General features: G+C 42.3%; 1 protein-coding gene across 1 annotated transcript in view; it reads left to right on the top strand.

The window, feature by feature from the left end:
- CA10 (carbonic anhydrase 10) overlaps positions 1-18,155 on the top strand; it is a 273,558-nt gene that overhangs the window by 42,178 nt on the left and 213,225 nt on the right. The window contains 1 exon segment of the mRNA XM_040081363.2: positions 11,041-11,115. Within this exon segment, the coding sequence (XP_039937297.1) occupies positions 11,041-11,115 (75 nt within the window).

The following is an 18,155-nucleotide window of genomic DNA, read 5'->3' as shown; positions in this document are numbered from 1 at the left end:
GGTTGAACCTGTTTACTCAGGCACAGAGCCATTCTGTCAGATGGGCATTAATACACCAATGGTAGAGAGCCTGTGTTGTATGTGCATTGGGTGTGAGTGTCCCAGATAGGATTCTCAGCAAGGCTTGTCCATATGGCTGCTCATTCTAATTTTATATTCCCTTGTACCATTACTAATCCAGGTATGTGTCTGATTTTATTTCAAAAATAGGGAATAGCTTTTTCCTCCTTTCGTAAGTCCTCTTGCCCACTTGCGTAACACAGATTGGAGTGATACTTTAGGAGAAGTTTTTGGAAGACAAACTTTTTTCCCTGGCCTTACGAGACCTCTTCTTTCTGCATTCAGAGAAATGAGAGCTTTATAAATCTTTCCCCTTTTTAAGTAAAGTCAGTAGGCTTCATCCAAGTAAATCTTCAGCATCAAGCTCGATTTCACTTGCACTACAGAGTGGAAATCTGTGTTCAGTCACTCTCTGCCTTACTTTGCAGGATGTTTTGCCTCAACTACTATAAAACATTGAGGTTTTAGGGTTCAGGAAAGAGCACAGCACTGGAGATTGTCACCCTAACTGCCCCCTCACAACCCCACCTGACTTGCCTCTTGGTTTCCTCAGTGAACTCAGTTCTCTGTACATCAGCAGTGCTGCCAGCATCGCTCTTGCACTACCTTAGATATAGCTAGGGTATAACATCATATTTAGGTATTATATTTTCTGTGTTTCATTTTCATGTGAATTGAAGAGATAAGGATCTGATATCTGTGGAATGTGCAGTGATACCAAGTCATGCTCTTCTCTGATAGCTGAAGCAACTGCACTAGCATCCAATTATTTAGTACAGGGCTTTGATAATCTAGTTTTCTTGCTCATTTCATTCCACACTAATGCAGCAGATATGAAAAAATGTAATCAAAATATTTTTTCCTGCTATTCCTTTTGAAATTAGCTATTGTAAGTATTTGGGGTAACCCACTGAAGCAGAACTGCAGAGCTAGCATATTTCAATTTTGGTTTAATATAAACTCCAAATAATGGGTTATACTTCTCTTATGGACTTGGCACCTATCATTCAGATTGTCCAGAGTGGGAAAAAGCAATATATTTTTCAAGTGTATACATTTTGATGAATGCTGGCATTAGGCAGCTGCATTTGAAAATACCCATCCTACCCAAAGTCTTAGCTTGCTTTTAGATAGACAGACAGACAGATAGATAGATAAAATTTTTTCAGCCACTTCTAAAATGCATCTGCTTCTGCCTGGCTGAACCAATTTGAGCTGTGTGTATGACTACAAGATACACTTTAATGCAGTGTAATTTCCTGGGAAATTTTAAGTAGAAGAATTATGGCTCTACTTTGCTGTGACTCCATAGTATCCTCTCCTACTTCCATTTTGAAATCTTTAAGAACTTCTTCTGAGGACATGAAATCAAGTGTTGAGATCCAAAAAATTGCAGTTGAGGAACAATGCTCATATAGTTTGATTGTGAATTGGGATATGCCATTTTCCAAATGTTTCTACAGTACAGTCTAGCACAACCAAGCCATGCACAGTTGGAGTTCTCCAGGCAATGTTATAAAAACTAAAATATGAGGACAATTTTATCTTCAGACTGTAAAGGGTGCACAGTGGAACAGTTCCTTCAGTGTAACATGACTACTCAGTTAATGGAACAACATCAGTCCTGAAAGGAGAAATCTGCATCCACATGGCATGGCTGGATTTTGGTGAGAGAGCGCATTGGTCCTTCTGTCAGTACATTTAATTAACTTCAGCTTTACTTTGGTTTCTGCGATATACAGTCAGTGAAATCATAAATACTGTTTTGTAACTTGGTAGAACAGTATGTAAATAGGAACATACCAAGCAAAATACGGAAGAAGGCATAACATTTGTATATCAGCTCTTCTTTCTTATAGAGATCAGCTGAACGTTTCTCTTGCTGTGTGTCTGTGTGCCCTTTGAAAGTATTTCCAATTAACAGAGACTTTACATTTTGACCACAAAATTTGCTTGAATTCCAATTTCAAGACAAAGAGAGGTGATGACAAAAAGCAGCAAACTTGACCAATCAAGACCTTTCTGCTCTTGGCTTTTCAGGACTTTAGAGAAATCATTTAGGCAGCAAGTCTCATGCGGGGCAAACCTCATCCAAAGCATAGGCTTTTTGTTGCTACAGCCTTCAAAGTATTGATCAAAGAAACCTTTTCTTGTGTTCCTAGTCACTAATGACTGAGACAGGAATGTGACAAGAATACACTGAGATCATACCGCAACAGTTGCATTTTATTGTTGGATGCCCCTTTATACAGGAGCTTCAAATTTCCTGTACTGACATAACGGGATTGGTTACGGGCCTTAACTCCACCCAGCTCACTGGCCAATGGTATGGGTGCATTCATACTTCAAAGGGATTGGCCTGTCACAGTGTCCAGTTCACGCTGACCCGCGCGGCCACAGGCTAGCTCAGGGTCTCACTGCGGCAACGTGGTAAGGTCGGAGCGACAGGCTAAGCGTGCCGCTTCCTCCCTGTGGGAACTTGGATCCCACCGTCAGCAACGGGCACGTCGATGACGTAAGCGACCCCGGCAGCTAATGAAAGGCGGACTCTCCCGAGCAGGATGTAACGTAGGTTTATTGAGGCAGAGGAAGTGCGGGGCTCTGCACGCTGCACCTGCTGCCCAGGAGAGACCCTGAGGCCAGGCACGCGGCAGTTTTTTAAGGGGGGGTGGAAACGGGGGTGGCGACAACCAGTCAGCCAGTCACAGGAATCGGGGGGTTAACTGGGGGTGTGAACCATAGAACTGGGGACCAACCACAAAATGATGGGAGGGGGTCTCCCGGGCCCCAGCCTATCACTCGACACCCCTCCCGGAGTTTTCTAGAAGCCAGGGAAGGGTTTCTGAGTGACAGACAGGGCGACCACGAGGAGAGAGGGGGGGAATTGACAGTGACAGGTGCAGGGAAGGAATGAATAACAGAAAACATCTGGTTTTACAGTAGACAAAACAACCAGTGCAGAAGGGAAAACCAATGCAGAACACAGGGATATACAGTGGACTCAGCCATTATAAAAATAACTTAAAAATCTTACAAAAATAACTTAATAACTTAATAAAAACAATTCTCACACCACCACATTGGCCAGGGTCCCCTTCTTTGAGTTTGAACCTGACCTACCAGTAACACACCTGGGGACTTGCTTACTTCCATCTTCTAACAAGCTAGGCTGGTTGAGCTGTTAAGCCACATTATCTGTGCAGCTGTAGATCAGCTATAACTGTCACAGTTTCCCCTTTTCTTTTAAAAAATTCCAAAGTGTTCTTTGTCATCCCTCTGCAGGCACCTTGCAGATAGGATGACAAGACAGCATGATGACACAGATGATTCTACTTAACTGAACCAGGCTAGCCTCTCCTAGCCAATGATGCATCCCACATATAATTGAAGATGTTGCATTCATTCCCAGGAGCTGTCAGGCAGGACCACCAACAATACAAGTTCTCAAACTGGCATGCCTCAGACTTTTTACTTAGAAGTCACAAACTTACAACAGAACTCTATAAAATATATATATATATATATAAAGAAGAAAGTCTTCATATCTTTATATATCTAAAATCCTTTTAAGAGTGTCAAGTAATTTAGGGTATAGATAACACCAGGCATTCCACTTTTTTCTGTTTAAAAAGAATACATTTTAAAGTGCTATGTAGGGAATACCACTGTGGTATAACACACTCCAGAGCTGTAGGAGTAATTTTTTGTTTAGTGAGGTATATAACTGCTTTTGAAAGTACTATTTACAAAACCAATTCAAAATTGTCAAAGGAAATACCTTGTGTTTCAGTTTCATAGATCACATCCTGGTATATGATTAAAAATGACACATCGCTGGCATTGTAATGTGTTTCATCGTGAGGCAGCAGTGACCATCGTGCAGGGAGGTTATAGCCACCAGCAGGGAAACAAGTCTTTGTTATAAGCATGAGAATCCATTTATTCCCCCCTACCCTGGGCTGGGGAGGGGGTGAGAGCGAAGAGGGGTAAAGATGAAGAGAGCGAGCAGGGGCAGGGCTGTGGGTTTTACCCGGTATTTTAGGGGAGGAGTCAGGTTTAGGTCAAAGGGGGGAGATGAGATTCCAGCCTCCTCAAAACCGGTCTCCACAACTCCTCCCTTTATAAATTGGTTAAAAGGTGCGTTGAATAACTTAAAATAACGGGATTCTTGGTAACATGATTTATTGGGTTGAAAAATTAAAATGAACTTTATTAAGCTAAATTAACAAGTAACAGAAAAGCATTTGAGACTTAATTACAGAGAATAAAGTAACAGAATTGATGATACTGAATTAAATGAATGCATTTTCACTTAATGGGTTAATAGTTCAACCTCCTTTGGCTTTTGCTCTTCCTGCCAGAAGGAGTGCAGTTCTTTCATCTCTTCTTCATGAAGGGCACGGTTCTACTGTTTGGTCTCGGCTTTGGTACTGGTGTTGTGAATGTTATTACTGTAGGTGATGATGACTGTGAAGCGAGGAATGGTGGAAGTGGCAGTGAGAGCTGTCAGCAGCACACAGTAGGGTCCGGCTTTTTTTTTTTCTGGCAGCTCCGCCACCCCCCCTCTGCCGTGCGGGCTGCAGGGGACAGCAGGGCCTGGCACTCTCTCTGGCCAGCTCTGCCTCACCTCCCCCGCCTTGCAGGCCTGGGGCCAGGCAGCTGCAGCCATGAGGCAGGAAGCAGGGGTAGGTAGGTAGGGGGAAGGGCAGGCATGGGACCGGAAGAGAAGGACTTCGGCGGGAAAGAGAGGATCTCAAAACTGCATGGTAAGCACCATTTTTTAGAAGGAACTCCCGGGATGGTGCGGCCACTGCCTTCCCTGGCAGGGAACAGGGGATATGGAAAGACAGGGGCAAAGGAGGACATAGGATGGCGGGAGGATGGTAGCGCACCTGCATCACTTCTGGACCGTTTCCAACCTCGTCCTGCCTTCAGGGAAATGGGGATAGGAGTGGAGAGGGGCACAGGGTGACGGAGAGACGGTAGCAACTCCATGCCATCCTGGCAGTTTTCATTCCCTGCCGCACTTAGGAGCAAAGGGTAAGGAAAGATATAGGCAGCTTCACAGAAACTGAAAAACATGAAGGCTCACAGGAGGGAGGGTCTAGGGCACCGACGCTCTGCATGCAAATCGTCTGTAATGGTCCATAGGTAGCCACTAGGGCTTTATCATCCATAAGTTGCAGCAAACGTGTCAGGAGAGTTGGTAAGAGTCCCCAGCATGGGACTTTTTGCAGACAGTCTAGCTGCTTGTACCTCTTGAAAATTCCTTCCCATGAAGAATGAAAAGACATGTGATGGTAGATGTTAGTCTATCGCTCGGTCCCAGAGAACCGGTCTCCTTCTTGGGAGTTTCCCTCCCCATAAGCTTTTTACCCCTATGTGTTTATGGGGGTCCCACAGAGGTGACTTACGGGGTGCCAGTCCTGTTGTTCTCACTGGTTGCCTGCATTCTCCACCATTTGTTGAGTCGTGAGGCAGCAGCGACCATCATCCAGGGAAGGTTACAACCACCAGCAGGGAAACAGATGAGACAAGTCTTTGTTATAAGCATGAGAATCCATTTATTCTGCCCTACTCCGGGCCAGGGAGGGGGTGAGGGTGAAGAGGGGTGAAGTCTCAGAGAGTGAGCAGGGGCAGGGCTGTGGTTTTTATCAGGTATTTTAGAGGAGGAGTCTTAGGTTTAGGTCAAAGGGGGGAGATCAGATTTCAGCCTCCTCCAAATGGGACTCCACAGTAATGTCCTTAAAATATGTGACTCTTGAGGCATTTGAATAAAGTCATAAGTGAATGACGGTGAACTTTAAGGGTCCTACAGATGGTTCAAGGTGTACACTGGATTTCCCTTGTGAAGGCTTAACATAATTCTTGTCATTTTCAGAGGTGGTGAACACAATACTGGCTTCTAGTATAAAGGGTTTCAGATCTCCGTTTCAATTTACTTTAATTGATGGTGTCTCATTAGACAAGTGAATATGGAGCATGTGTTTTGGTTTGGGTCTCTGTTTCTTCTCTGCATTACTTAAGCTTGGCAAATTAGCGCTTCTATGAGCAAGTCAATATTATGGATTAAAATAATAACATTCCTTTATATAAAGTAAATAATATTTTAAAGAAATGGGTAGATTGAGAGGTATGTAGAAAAGAAACCAACAAGCATTGTTGAAATAAAATGCAAAATACCTCTGCCAATAGTGCTGTCTGAAATACCTTTGAAATTAATTTAACAAAACCTTTAGAACATATTTATAGGTTTATAAACTAAGTTTCTGAAAATTAAAGCATGTCAAAGAAAATTCCACAAATCAATGAAAAGCATATGTGCCTTGTCCTTATAATTTTGAGATCTTAGTCCTTAGAGCTCTTAAGGTTTTATATTAGTTTATTTGTAAGGCAACTACTTATTCTAATAAGCTCAGATTTTTCTTTGATTGTAAAAAAAACATTGCACCTTTATTTAAATTAAGGTATTTGATCTTAAAATACAGTGCCAGATACGTACAGGTCACATTGTGCTTATTGTCTTCAAACAAGGTGAGCGCAAACATAAATCTTCCTAAATATGTAAACATGCAAGCTATTATCTAACTGTATGAAAACCTTAAACTAAATTAGTACTTTTCTGTTTGCTTTCATGAATTTAGAGTGGTCTCTTTAGGACTTTAAAAACAAGCAGGTGTTTGAGTTTTAAGAAGCGCTGCCATTATCACAAAGTGTGTTCAGTCAGGTATAGAGGGGTAAAGCCTAGGTAAATATTAAAAGGAGTTTTTTCATGTGTTTCAACTCCACGGAAGTCACCCTGGGTTCACCCTGCACGCAGGGCTCCCACACTGTCACGGCTGTAATCCACTTGGTTGTACTGTAGAAATGGGTCCTGTGGATAGAAACTGAAACTGCTGCACTGGCTCAGAGGTTGTGTTAGGCTCCAGCAGCAGACCTTGGTTGCCAGGAAACCTTGTCAGTGGTAGCATACCATTCTGCTCCATGGAGGGGCTTGGCCATGCTGTGGCCCACACCTGCTTTTGTAGGAAGTAGAAGCAGGATTTGCTGTAGCTGTCAGAAGGCCTCACAGTCCTGGGGGTTGTTGCAGTGGCACAGGACAGGACAGAGACTACGGATGCAGTGCTTGCTCGCCAGTGGTAGCTGGCAGCATGGATCAGGGCTGTGCTGTCCCTCTGCCAGGCAGTGGTGGCAGCGCCCCACAACTGCAAAGCTGTATTGTCAAAACGTGGGGAGAAGGTCGCTGTCTCTTGCCCACTGGGCTCTCCCAGTCTTGGCACGGCAGCTGTTTAGGATTCTCTAAGGGGGTGGCTGGGTACAGGTGGACCTGCTAGGGTTGACTGGAAAGCTTTGACGCTGCACTGACTTAGCAGCAGCAGAGGCATCTTCTCTGGTGTACATTAAATCTGTTGTTGGTGTATTATCTGGAGAAAACCTCAGCTCCAGCAGTGGGAGTACACATGCAGTGGCGGTGGCTGAGGGATCCCCATATCTGCTGTTGCTTCCAGGTGTGACATCTCCAGGAACTCCTGATGACATGTTTCCCAGGTCTGCCCACGAGTCAGAGTGGCAGCTGGGCAAGCCCCATGGAGGCTGTTCGAGGGCATGGCCTCTGAGGCGGTGCAGTCAGCTCTGGGAGAAGGTGGTCCTGGCACATGTGTGGTGACGAGGGGGTCTAGTGCGCACTGTTCTAATGGCTGCACAGGTGCACTCAATGCAGCTGGCAAAAAAGCCACTGCAGCAGGGGCAGTGCGGCCCAGGGTGGCTCCACAGTGGCCAGGCGTAGCTTGGCAGTAGCTGGGGTCAGCTGCAGGGGTTTTGGTTGACATGGAAGGGCATGGAGTGGCGGCAGCACGAGCATTCAACGCAACTTGGCAGCCTGGTGTCTCTGCCACCTGGTTTGGCAGCAGCATGCCCCACTGATAATGTGTCCTGGTGCGGGCTAGCTCCGGAGTCCTATGCAGCCACAGAATGTTCCGCTGGCATGCCATCCCCACATGGGGTGGTGGTGCGGTCCCTGGGCAGTGTCGTGCCATGATGCAGCTGCTTCATCTGTCCTCCTTCCCTGCGCAATTTTTAACTGTCCCAGCAAGTCTTGAAGCAAATAAAGCAAGGAGAAAGACTCTCCAACTAAGTGCCAGGCAAATGGTTAATAACCTCCCAAAGATGTGAGAAAATCACAACACTTCGGGTCTCCATTTACCTACAAAAAATATCTTACATATTTATTTAATTATCTCATATGCCTATACATATGCATCCCCTAATCCCACCTACCCCCACTTCATATTAAAATGAGCGCAAAGTCCTTTTACGCTTGTGCAGTCCTTGCTTGAAATGGGTTGGTGGGCTTTTAAATGTGTCAGTGGTCTTGAAAGATGAAGTCAGAAGGGTCTTTCTTGTAGTAAACTTTTCACCTTTGTCTTGTTGGCAGGCTCTCTAACCCCTTGGGCACAGTTCAAGCTCTCCTGCCTGGTTCTGACTGGTTTTGGGGCCCAGGTAGAGCTGCGGTTCCTTCATCTTCACAATGGCTCATTTTGTCTCCTTCTACAAACCCAACTAAGTCAAGTCAAGCAAATGATATATTATCTTAGCTCTAACCAGGTCCATCTGCTAAAAATTAACTATCTACATAGTTTCTACTCCTCTTTCTAAACTCTTAATCAAAATGTGTTGCTTCTGTCTTGCTAGGTAAGTTCTTAGCATCTAAGTTCTTTTAACCTTTTGATTCAGTCTGATGAAAGCTTTCAGGGCTTTATAACATTACAAAAAAGAGACCATACATTGTTGACAGGGTCTTCCTGTACCAAAGCCCACACATGCATCCCAGCAGCATCTCTGATCCGCAAAGGGGGGTCCAGATTCATGCAGCTTTCCCAGCTATTCCACCTCACACTTTGCTGCTTGCAGCACTCTCTGCCACACACGGCTCTCTTCACTGCCCACAACCCCCTTTGCTTCCCACAGCTTTCTCTGCCACCCACAGCTCTCTCTGCTGCCTATGGCTTTCTCTACTGCTTGCAGCTCTCTGCTGCCCACAGCTCTCTTCCCACAACATTCTCTGCTACCTGCAACTCTCTGCCTGCAGCTTTTTGCAGCCCAACAGGCTGCAGGCAGCAAATTCCACTGCCCTCTGTCTCCCTGCTATACTACGGCAGCTTATTACTATCACATCGGGGTCACTAATTGTCACTGACAACGGAGACAGGGATGCTGCAAGAACATACCGAGAGCATGCAGCAGCAGCTGAATTTTGTTGTCAGGCTCCCCCTTATACTGGGGCTTCAGATTTCCTGTGCTTACATACATGATTGGTTACGGATCTTAACTCCACCCAGCTCACTGGCCAGTGGTATGGGTACATTCATACTTCAAGAGGGATTGGTTGGGGTCCCCTTGTTTGAGTTTAAATCTGACCTACCAGTAACACGCCTGGGAACTTGTTTACTTCTATCTTCTAACAAGCTAGGCTGGTCGAGCTGTTATCTGTTAAGCCAAATTATCTGTGCAGCTGTAGACCAGCTATAACTGTCACATGTTTCCTGCACAGTGCTCTCAGCTGCTCTCACTTTGTGAAAGAGCTGCAGAGACACCAGTCACAAGCATGTTTTTGCCAAGCTACCTGCGTGGCTGAGGAGGGGAACAGGTATGGGTGCTCCATTTCAGACAGAGAAGAGGGAAAACCAAAATTCCTGCCTTGGCACTGGAGCTTGAGCCAGTGTTGAAGAAAATGTGGGCTGTGCTTTTCTGGACTGGTTTTGGAACTCAGAGCTCGTGGGTTGAGATGAAGCAGTGACAGACACAGATATTTTTGGCTGTGGTTTGCTCTGCCACTTCTGCCCACAGAATGGGAGAGATTACTGGGAAATTCAGAAAAGGAAGGGGAGAAGCTTGGATTCAGGTATTGACTACTGAGCACTCTTTTCTTCTGTGTGTTTTTATCCCATATTGACTTTATAGGTGGCATAGAAGCCGCTGGTAGTGCTATAAATAAGTTTCTACCCGAATTGTTTAGTGATCAAGTCTTCCAAGGCAGAGTATATTTTACTGTGTGGTGAATAGGGACAAAGTTCTCTGAGATACATATGCATAGCATGATTCTCTAAATTGAATAAAGTCACTTGAGTGACTCTTCTGTAGAGGATAGTGACTTATTAAAGAAAATATGGGTATTGATCTAGTATCAATACCCAACTGTGATGGACAAAAACTCTCTAACAGTCTAAAGTTAGAAAGCGCATGTTTATTATGACACCGGGCAGCGTGCAGAATAGTTCCCAAATACACACCTCAATTTACAGGTGATCACGGAGTCCTTTTATTTACAAAAGCATTGAATACCCAAAACACAAATGCATATTCATAACCCTGGTACATCCCATTCCCCACTTCGTACGGTAATTAGCTAAAAAGCTATTAAGCATGCATAGTTTGTTCTTTGAAATGGGTCAGTGGTCCTTTCCATGGGGACGGGTCCCCAAAATGAGGAAGTAAAGAAGTCTTCCTCGTTCTCACCTTTCTACCATTTCTGTGCAAATGTGATAAATGAACCCTTGGTAGGACTCCTGTTTCCTGTCTTTGTGACTGTTCAATGGGTTTCTGGGCAGAGGAGGCCTATAACTGTCTTATGTTCCTAAAAGCTATTTATCAGTTTCTGTATTCTTCATTATAAACACAGCTAACCAAACCTAAAGTTGACAAGTAATCAGTTATTCTAATATGGAAGAGTGATTCCAAACCCAATTTCTCTTAGTTAATTACTAACTTTTAATTTCAGCAAAGCCTACCTATCTACTTTAGTTAATTTCAGCAAATCTTATCTCTAACTAAAATCTTAACCCCTCTAAAATCCTTAATTCTCAGAAGTTTATGTCTTAGTTTATGTCTGCAATAGTACCCTGTTTAAAGTTCCTAAAGTTTAGCTAATTAAGTCCTATGTTTTGCTCTAATTTTATAGTTTCTATGATTATTTCTTTCTAGCTCAACAGAATTCACCAAAAATCCATGAAGGCTGGTGGGCTTATAAGGAGGTGGTCCAGGGAAGCTTTGTTCCTGGTAAGTGTAATTTTAAGATTTTATCCTTTCTTATTTTTTTTTTCCACTGGAATTGATATAGTTGGATTTGGGGAAGACATTTTGAGTTGATTTGTTTTCATTGCAAAGATTTTTAGTTGACAAGTACTCAACATCACTTTACAGTGAAGCACAGAAAGGTTTCTGTTAGTCCATCATCCAAAGACCATGGCTGTTTTTCAGGGAAGAAATCACTTTGATGACATTCTGTAGTGGTTTTACGTTCGCTAAATTCTGGTCTTAGTACTCACTCTTTCTGTGGGAGAGAGACTAGGAGAAAAATAAAGCAGGCTCAACCTTAAAAATTAACAAATAGTTTTATTAACACACACTAAAAGAATAGAAAAAAGAAAGTTGGAAAAAAACTAAAACAGAATGAAACTTCAAAAACACTCTTCCCTCCCCATACAAACTGTTTACTTCCCTACAAAACAACATAAAGAGACAAAACTTGTAATTTTCAGTCAGTTTTACTCTCTGATAATAGTCTTTCATCAATTATTTAGGAGAAGAGTCTCTCTTAGAGTCATGGATCCCACTGACAACTTAGAACAGTTCTCTTGTGGGTTTTTAAACTGTCACAAAAACAGCTGCCCAGAGAAACCTGCCTTTGTGACTCCTCTTATTAGCAGGTCCCCAAGCTGCTCATGGGTCATGGGTCTTAGACGCTTGCATATTGGGGTGTCACTTTTTAAAGATGAATAACTCCAAAGCAAAGGATTCTTCATCTTAAGGTACAGAGATATCTTCTCCTTTCTTCACTGGCGCAGAGGGCTTCTCATCTCTGTCTCTGTTCAAGCATTTTATGGGATTAATATTGCTTAGTCCATCACAAACACCTTTGTTCAAATCTATACACAGATCAAAACAATCATCTCCCCAAATGCATATCTTTCCTATGATTTAAAGGAATGATCTAAATATAGAGTTCATCTCCATGGCTCAAGTAAGAATGGAACAACCATCTCTTCAACTCTCTGTCCCAATAGTCTTTTCACTCTTGCTTTACTGACTTCATGCTGGTTTTTTTATTTATGTTCACTCTGTTCTTTCTTACTCTCTCAGAGAAGGGCTAAGCTCTGGAAGTTTTATGTTGCCAGGAAAGGGTTAAATCTGCTCAGAGTCTTTGTCTCTCCCTCTGTAGCTTGTGGTGTTAGATGTTCAAGGCCGCGCTGGTAAGGGAGGAAGAACTCACGCAGAAACATCAGAGATAGGAGCACTCGAGCAGTCTGGAATCACAAAAAAATCCAAAACAGGCAGGATCATAAATGCCTTCTCAGCCCACCCCTCGGTGTAAATCGGGGTGGCCTCAGCCTAAATGGTGCCCATAGCTCTTATCAGGGGCCCGGCAGAGATCTCTCCCTGCTCCAGGGAAGTCTGAAGAAAGTAGCTGTTGTAAAGCAGCAACCCCTCCTTCCCCCGCACCGACCCGGGAGTCGAGAGAATTCGGCCAGGCCTCAGGCAAGCTTCTCCCCAAAGTGGGGAAACAGCAGGCCCAACTCGATGTTACCTGTCTCTCTCTGGCCAAAGGCAAGAAGAAAAAGGACCCACCTACAGGAAATCAATACGACTTCCCAAAGTCGTAGCCAACAATTTTCAGTGGGCAGAACAGATGCTAATATTCCAACTAATCCTCTGATAGGTCCCTGTCTTTTTTAAAGCAATTCCCAGGTCCTGACCTGGAGAATTATTCTACATTCTTCTATAACTAAAAAACTAAACTGTACTAACCCATGACACATTCCTGGTTTCTCTCAGTAAAACCAACAGGATGCTGCTTTGTGACTGTCTGTGTTCTGTGTGTAGAAAAGGGGAAGGGACTGAAAATACTACTGTTAATTGGATGAAATAATTTATCTGTTGCAACACTTCCAGGTAATTGCATTTCTACAATTTTAGTTTAGATTTTAGAGTAGATTGATACAAGAACCCACTGCATGCAGTTTTCACCGATTTTGGTTTAGTAAACAAACTATGAGCAAAAAAAAAAAAAAATTACTGGGCTTCATTGAGATTTAGTAAATTATATATAATCAAGAGGCAGCTAAAAGGATTCTGTGCAGTATCTTTGCAGTGTGATTGAGAATATACATTCATTTACATATATTAGCTGTATCTTATAAGGTAGAGTAGTGCTTCAAATTTTATCCTTATTGCAACAAGAAAACTGCTATGTGATCCTTATTTCCTCATAACAGTAGAAAATATTGCTTGGCTGTTGTGTGAGCTATTCCTGAGGATTTGTAGATTTGACCGATCATCAGCTACTTTCTCTGTTGTGAGAACTGTTACAACCTGACAGTCATCTGAAATTACCAAAATGCTGATTGTCTTGTTAAGAATTCTAGTGCAAATGAGATTAAATATTTCAGCCCACACATTTCTGGCACTGAAATGGTTGTGAAAATCTATGGGCCTGGAGCTTAATTACATATTGATGTAGCATAAAGTAGCTTTTCAGATTTACTTGAGATTGGTTTGGGCTGTCAGAAACACTCCAGTGTATTGTTGTGCACGCTTAGTTCCTCATAATGACAACAGGGGAAGAAACCTGGAGACTATAATCACCTGCTTTCAAGATATATCTGAGTTGCAGAAGTCAGGTAGATGTCCAGTAGAAAATGAATGAAAAAAAAATTGCTAAACAGGCCTAAATTTAAAGTTACAGAGAAAAAAATAATATAATTGTCAGGATGTAAAGATACTTGTGATCAGTTCATGCTTGTGGTGTTCTGGTCTCAGTACTGTGAGAAATTTTGCCTTAGGATTATCCTTGGCAGATGAATGAGGAAACAATGATGACTCAAAAACTTCTGGGGAAGGAAGACCTTTTAGAGTGGTGTGGAGGGACACCTCCATTCTAAGGGAAACCTGAATTACTAATATGTGTTGAATATCTGACTAACCCAACACACATCCTCAAGAACTGGTCCAGAAAGTCAGTAATGAACAGCTCACTGAAGCAGCCATGAAGAAAGTAAGGGAAATTTGGGGGTACCTTTCTTTCAAATTCAGCTCTGCAACCTGTCAGCCTCAGCAGAAGAGAGAAATCCCATGAGACTTTACAGAACAAACAACTAATTTCTTTTTTTCCCCACCAGCACCTAGATTTAGAAGCCTTTGAAAACCATATTAAAAGCATTTCAAGGCTGCATTTGTGGCTGTGCTCTCAGACTAACACATCACAAAGGATCTGTTGGTGCATATTAAGTTTATCTGTGCCGGTGGCAGTCAAGTATTAGATATCATATGAGATGCTAATTAGCACCTGAGAGGTGAGAGCTGCCAGGCAAGCTGAGGAGCTGTTGTTGGAATTGCTGAATGATGTGCACTGAAGCAAACAGCTACAGCCATCTGCCAGGATGTTTTCTTTCCACAGCTGTTTGTCCAAAAGCCTGTCAGTATAGTTCAGAACTGGCATCTCAGCTAATATGATTGACTTGACTCCATCTCTGTAGCTGCTTGGACGAGCAGCCACAAATGCAGAGATGATTAATTAGGGGCAATATAATTGTAAAACACTCCAGGAGGAGTTTCCAGAGTTTGTCTATCACAGCTTTATCTGGGTGAATGCTTTTTACCTATTTCAGCAAATAAAGTCACTGTCTCTCTTTGAACCCTCACTTCTTTCATGGAGAGCTGTAAAAATGCAGTTAGGAGTGCATCACAATATGCCCGGGTTAGAATATGCGATTCATAAGGTTTTCCGCTTAATCTATTTTGGAAGCATTTAAGTCAAATCCTAAAAACTCGCTGGATCCTGTGCAGATTTGCCTCTGAGTAGTTCATAAAATCAAGCCATACTTCACTTCATTCCCCAAATCCCAGACTCCCCATATTCTGGGACAGATTTTAGAGAAAAATATTTTAAATCCCTTTCTAATGTTCATCTGGACACAGATTTTTTTCATGCTATAAGCCACGGAGCTGCAGTCAGTGATGTGTATCTCACAGGAGGGAAGGATTTAGGCAGAGATGAGGTACAAGACCTCTCACAGTATCTTTCCCAAATTCACTTCTTGCAGTGCTCCAAGAGAAGGCAGCATTGGAAGCTGGCAGGTTCTCTCAGCACAGGGACTGTGGCTCAGGTCTGTCTTGGTGCCCAGCCTTGAAAGAGAGATGCAGAGTTCTCAAGTGCAGGAGGAAAAGTTCATTAAGGTTGGATTTGTGTATCTGCTAATGATGCAGAAACCACTCTTCATCTCTCACCTGTTCTACAAGCAAAGAATTGCTCTTGTGATTTAAATCATGTAGACAAACAAAGCAGAAAGTAAGTACAGCTTTAAAATTTTAATGGAATGCAAATTGGGTTCCAAATTAAACTTCAGGGAATGTTCGAGGATGAAGAAGGACTACTTTCCTTTATGCATGGCGATTTGCATCATAATAAAATAATTTATATTATTACAAATGCTTACTACATAGAGGTTTTCCAGGGTGGAATATTGAAGTAGTTGTTGATAGGTTAAAACATCTTTAAATAACCTTTTTCATGCCTTTTCTTTGGCTGTGATTATGAATATGTTGTGTCACTGAAGTGGTGAAAACAATTTCCAGGTGGCCAAGACAATCATATTCCAAATTCATTGGTACCATTGTTGTTACTTCAAATAGATATGTATAACCTTTGATAATCTTTGTGATTGTATTGATTCTTTTCATGCTGGTCCTGTTTTTTCATAGCATTATGAAAGTGGGCTTTGGTAAGCATAAAATATAAGGGTAGTTAAAGCTAATTTGTGATCACAGAATGCACTTGCCAAACCTCCTTCCTGTTGTGGAAACTCTGAACTACGTGATAGTACAAGCATATAAGTGTTTCGTTCCCAGAGAAGATACTGTATTTGGGCTCCCCTACTGAATTATACCCAATCTAAAGTTACTTTACAGGGTGCTAGTGCCAACCTCAGCTAACAGGAGGAAATACATCCAATAATGAGTGAATATTGTTGAAGGAGCAGATGATGTTCTCCTTCCATGTAGTAAAAGTTGCAAATGAACTCTAATTCCAGATGAAGATCTATATTCACTAGGTTTCATTACTGGCCACAGATCATTAGTCAAAGCCTACCTTTTACCCTGAGGTTCTGAGAAGAGAAATCCCCTGTTCATGGTTCCTTCATAAATTTTTTTACTCTAAAAGGAAAAAGACTGCTGGAGTTCTGTGATGTTGTTCCTGCCTTCTGGAAAGATCCTGTTGGTGAGATTATGCCCTAACCTTGACCAGCTGGCAATGCTGCACTGGCTCAAAACATGTGGTTGTGAAGCACTGAGAAACTGCCTCCAAGGAGGAAATGCATTCATTTCATAACGATTTACAAGGGAGAAGAAGTCTGAAACTATTGACAAACTTGATCATGAGTGGCAAAACATCATTTTAAACTTCCTGCTATTCCCATGTGCTTTTGTTATGCCCCACAGAGACAGCTCTAGTGTCCCTAGTTTCTCCTGTCTGGGCTTCAAGATTTCTTTTATTACAGCTCTGAGCTGTGTTTTGTTGTTGTTGTTGTTGGGCTTTTTTTTTGTTTTTGTTTTTAAGTTAGAAATGTCTTTATGTACATGTTCAAAAATAACCTTTGATGGGCAGGTTACTGTGAGAACCATGAACTGTTTGTCGATGGCTTGAAACAGAGATGCAAAACTTCAAACCCACACACTTGTTAAAGTTTCAGCTCTTAGTTTGTGCCACCCTGCAGTCACAGAGTGGTCTGTGCCATACACTGAGATGGTAATCATAGTGTGGCTGCCTGAACAGCAAAAACCAAACCTGCTGATAACTACTGCACTAATCACTTTTTCAGCTATAACATCTCTCCTGGTCTTATTTTGGAACTTCAGGAGGCTGCAACATCACTCACCATCTGGTGTATTTTGCTTATCAGTGAAAACAGTGGTGCAGTCTGAGCTACGGCAGTGCTCTAAACAATTGCACATACCCTTCAAAATCATGCAGTCTGCTGCTGCCTCTGAGGGGTTAACCAGCTATATATAATTATTTATTGTAACAATAATAGCAGTTTTTCTTTTAGAAAGCAATATTTTGGGACAGTTAATTTCTTCAGGGTGATAGAGCATAGATTCTGGAATTGATTCACTTACTGGTTTGAACTTAGGTTAGTGTATATAATATTTCAGCTTTGGTTGTCAGTTAAAGATAGCTTGAAGGAAGTATATTTCATAACAGATATTTTCCTGGTTTTTTACTTCCTTTGGTGATTCTGCAAAAAATTACTCTTTACAAATCATGTAGCTAGAAAGGAGACTAGATTTTTTTTTTTTTTTTTTTTTTTTTTTAATTTGTATGTGTGAGTTAAATATAATACAACATGGATCTTTTCTCTGTTAACAACAGCTGGTGGCACCATGATTTGGTTCCCACAGCCCCCTTTCTCACTTAACCAAGCAGCTGGGGACTGGGGATCACCCTTTACAGGTGCTTTTGTTACCACCAACTCAAAACGTTGCTGTCTTCAGGTCCTTCCCTCTCCTTTAAACACCCATCTATGCATTCTTTTATAAAAGGGCCTTTTCAATAAAGTTACTGTTTTACGTACAGCCTGTAACTGCAGCCATTGTGCAAACAGATCTCTAAATGCTGTTTTTCCCTCTAATTCAGTCCTTCTATGAAAGAAAAAAAAAAGTTTTAGGGGGCCAGCAATGTAAACTAAGTATAGTAAAGCACTCTGAAGACCTAAAATTTTAAACCTTGACAAACTTGTGGCTGAAGTACAGTTCTTTGCTAACGTGGTCTCAGATCCCTTTTCTTTTAACAGCCTAATTATCTTTCTTAGCTGTGGCTTTTCCTCCTCAGTTACAATTGGTATCCATGAAAAAAATATTGCATGTAGCAGATGCATCCTGGCCTTTGCTTTGTTATCCTGACGTGACCAAATGATTCAAGTTGTCTTCCAGCCTGTTCCTAGTCCTATGAGACAATGCAAAGGTCAAACCTTATCTTGTTATAACCAACACATGAAGTGGCAGGTTGGACCTTGCTGTGCCACCAGCTGTCCAGGGCCTGT

Source organism: Hirundo rustica, chromosome 18 (genome assembly GCF_015227805.2).
Source record: "Hirundo rustica isolate bHirRus1 chromosome 18, bHirRus1.pri.v3, whole genome shotgun sequence".
Taxonomy (NCBI): domain Eukaryota; kingdom Metazoa; phylum Chordata; class Aves; order Passeriformes; family Hirundinidae; genus Hirundo; species Hirundo rustica.
The sequence above is the reverse complement of the archived record's forward strand: the minus strand, read 5'-3'. Positions and strand labels throughout refer to the sequence as shown.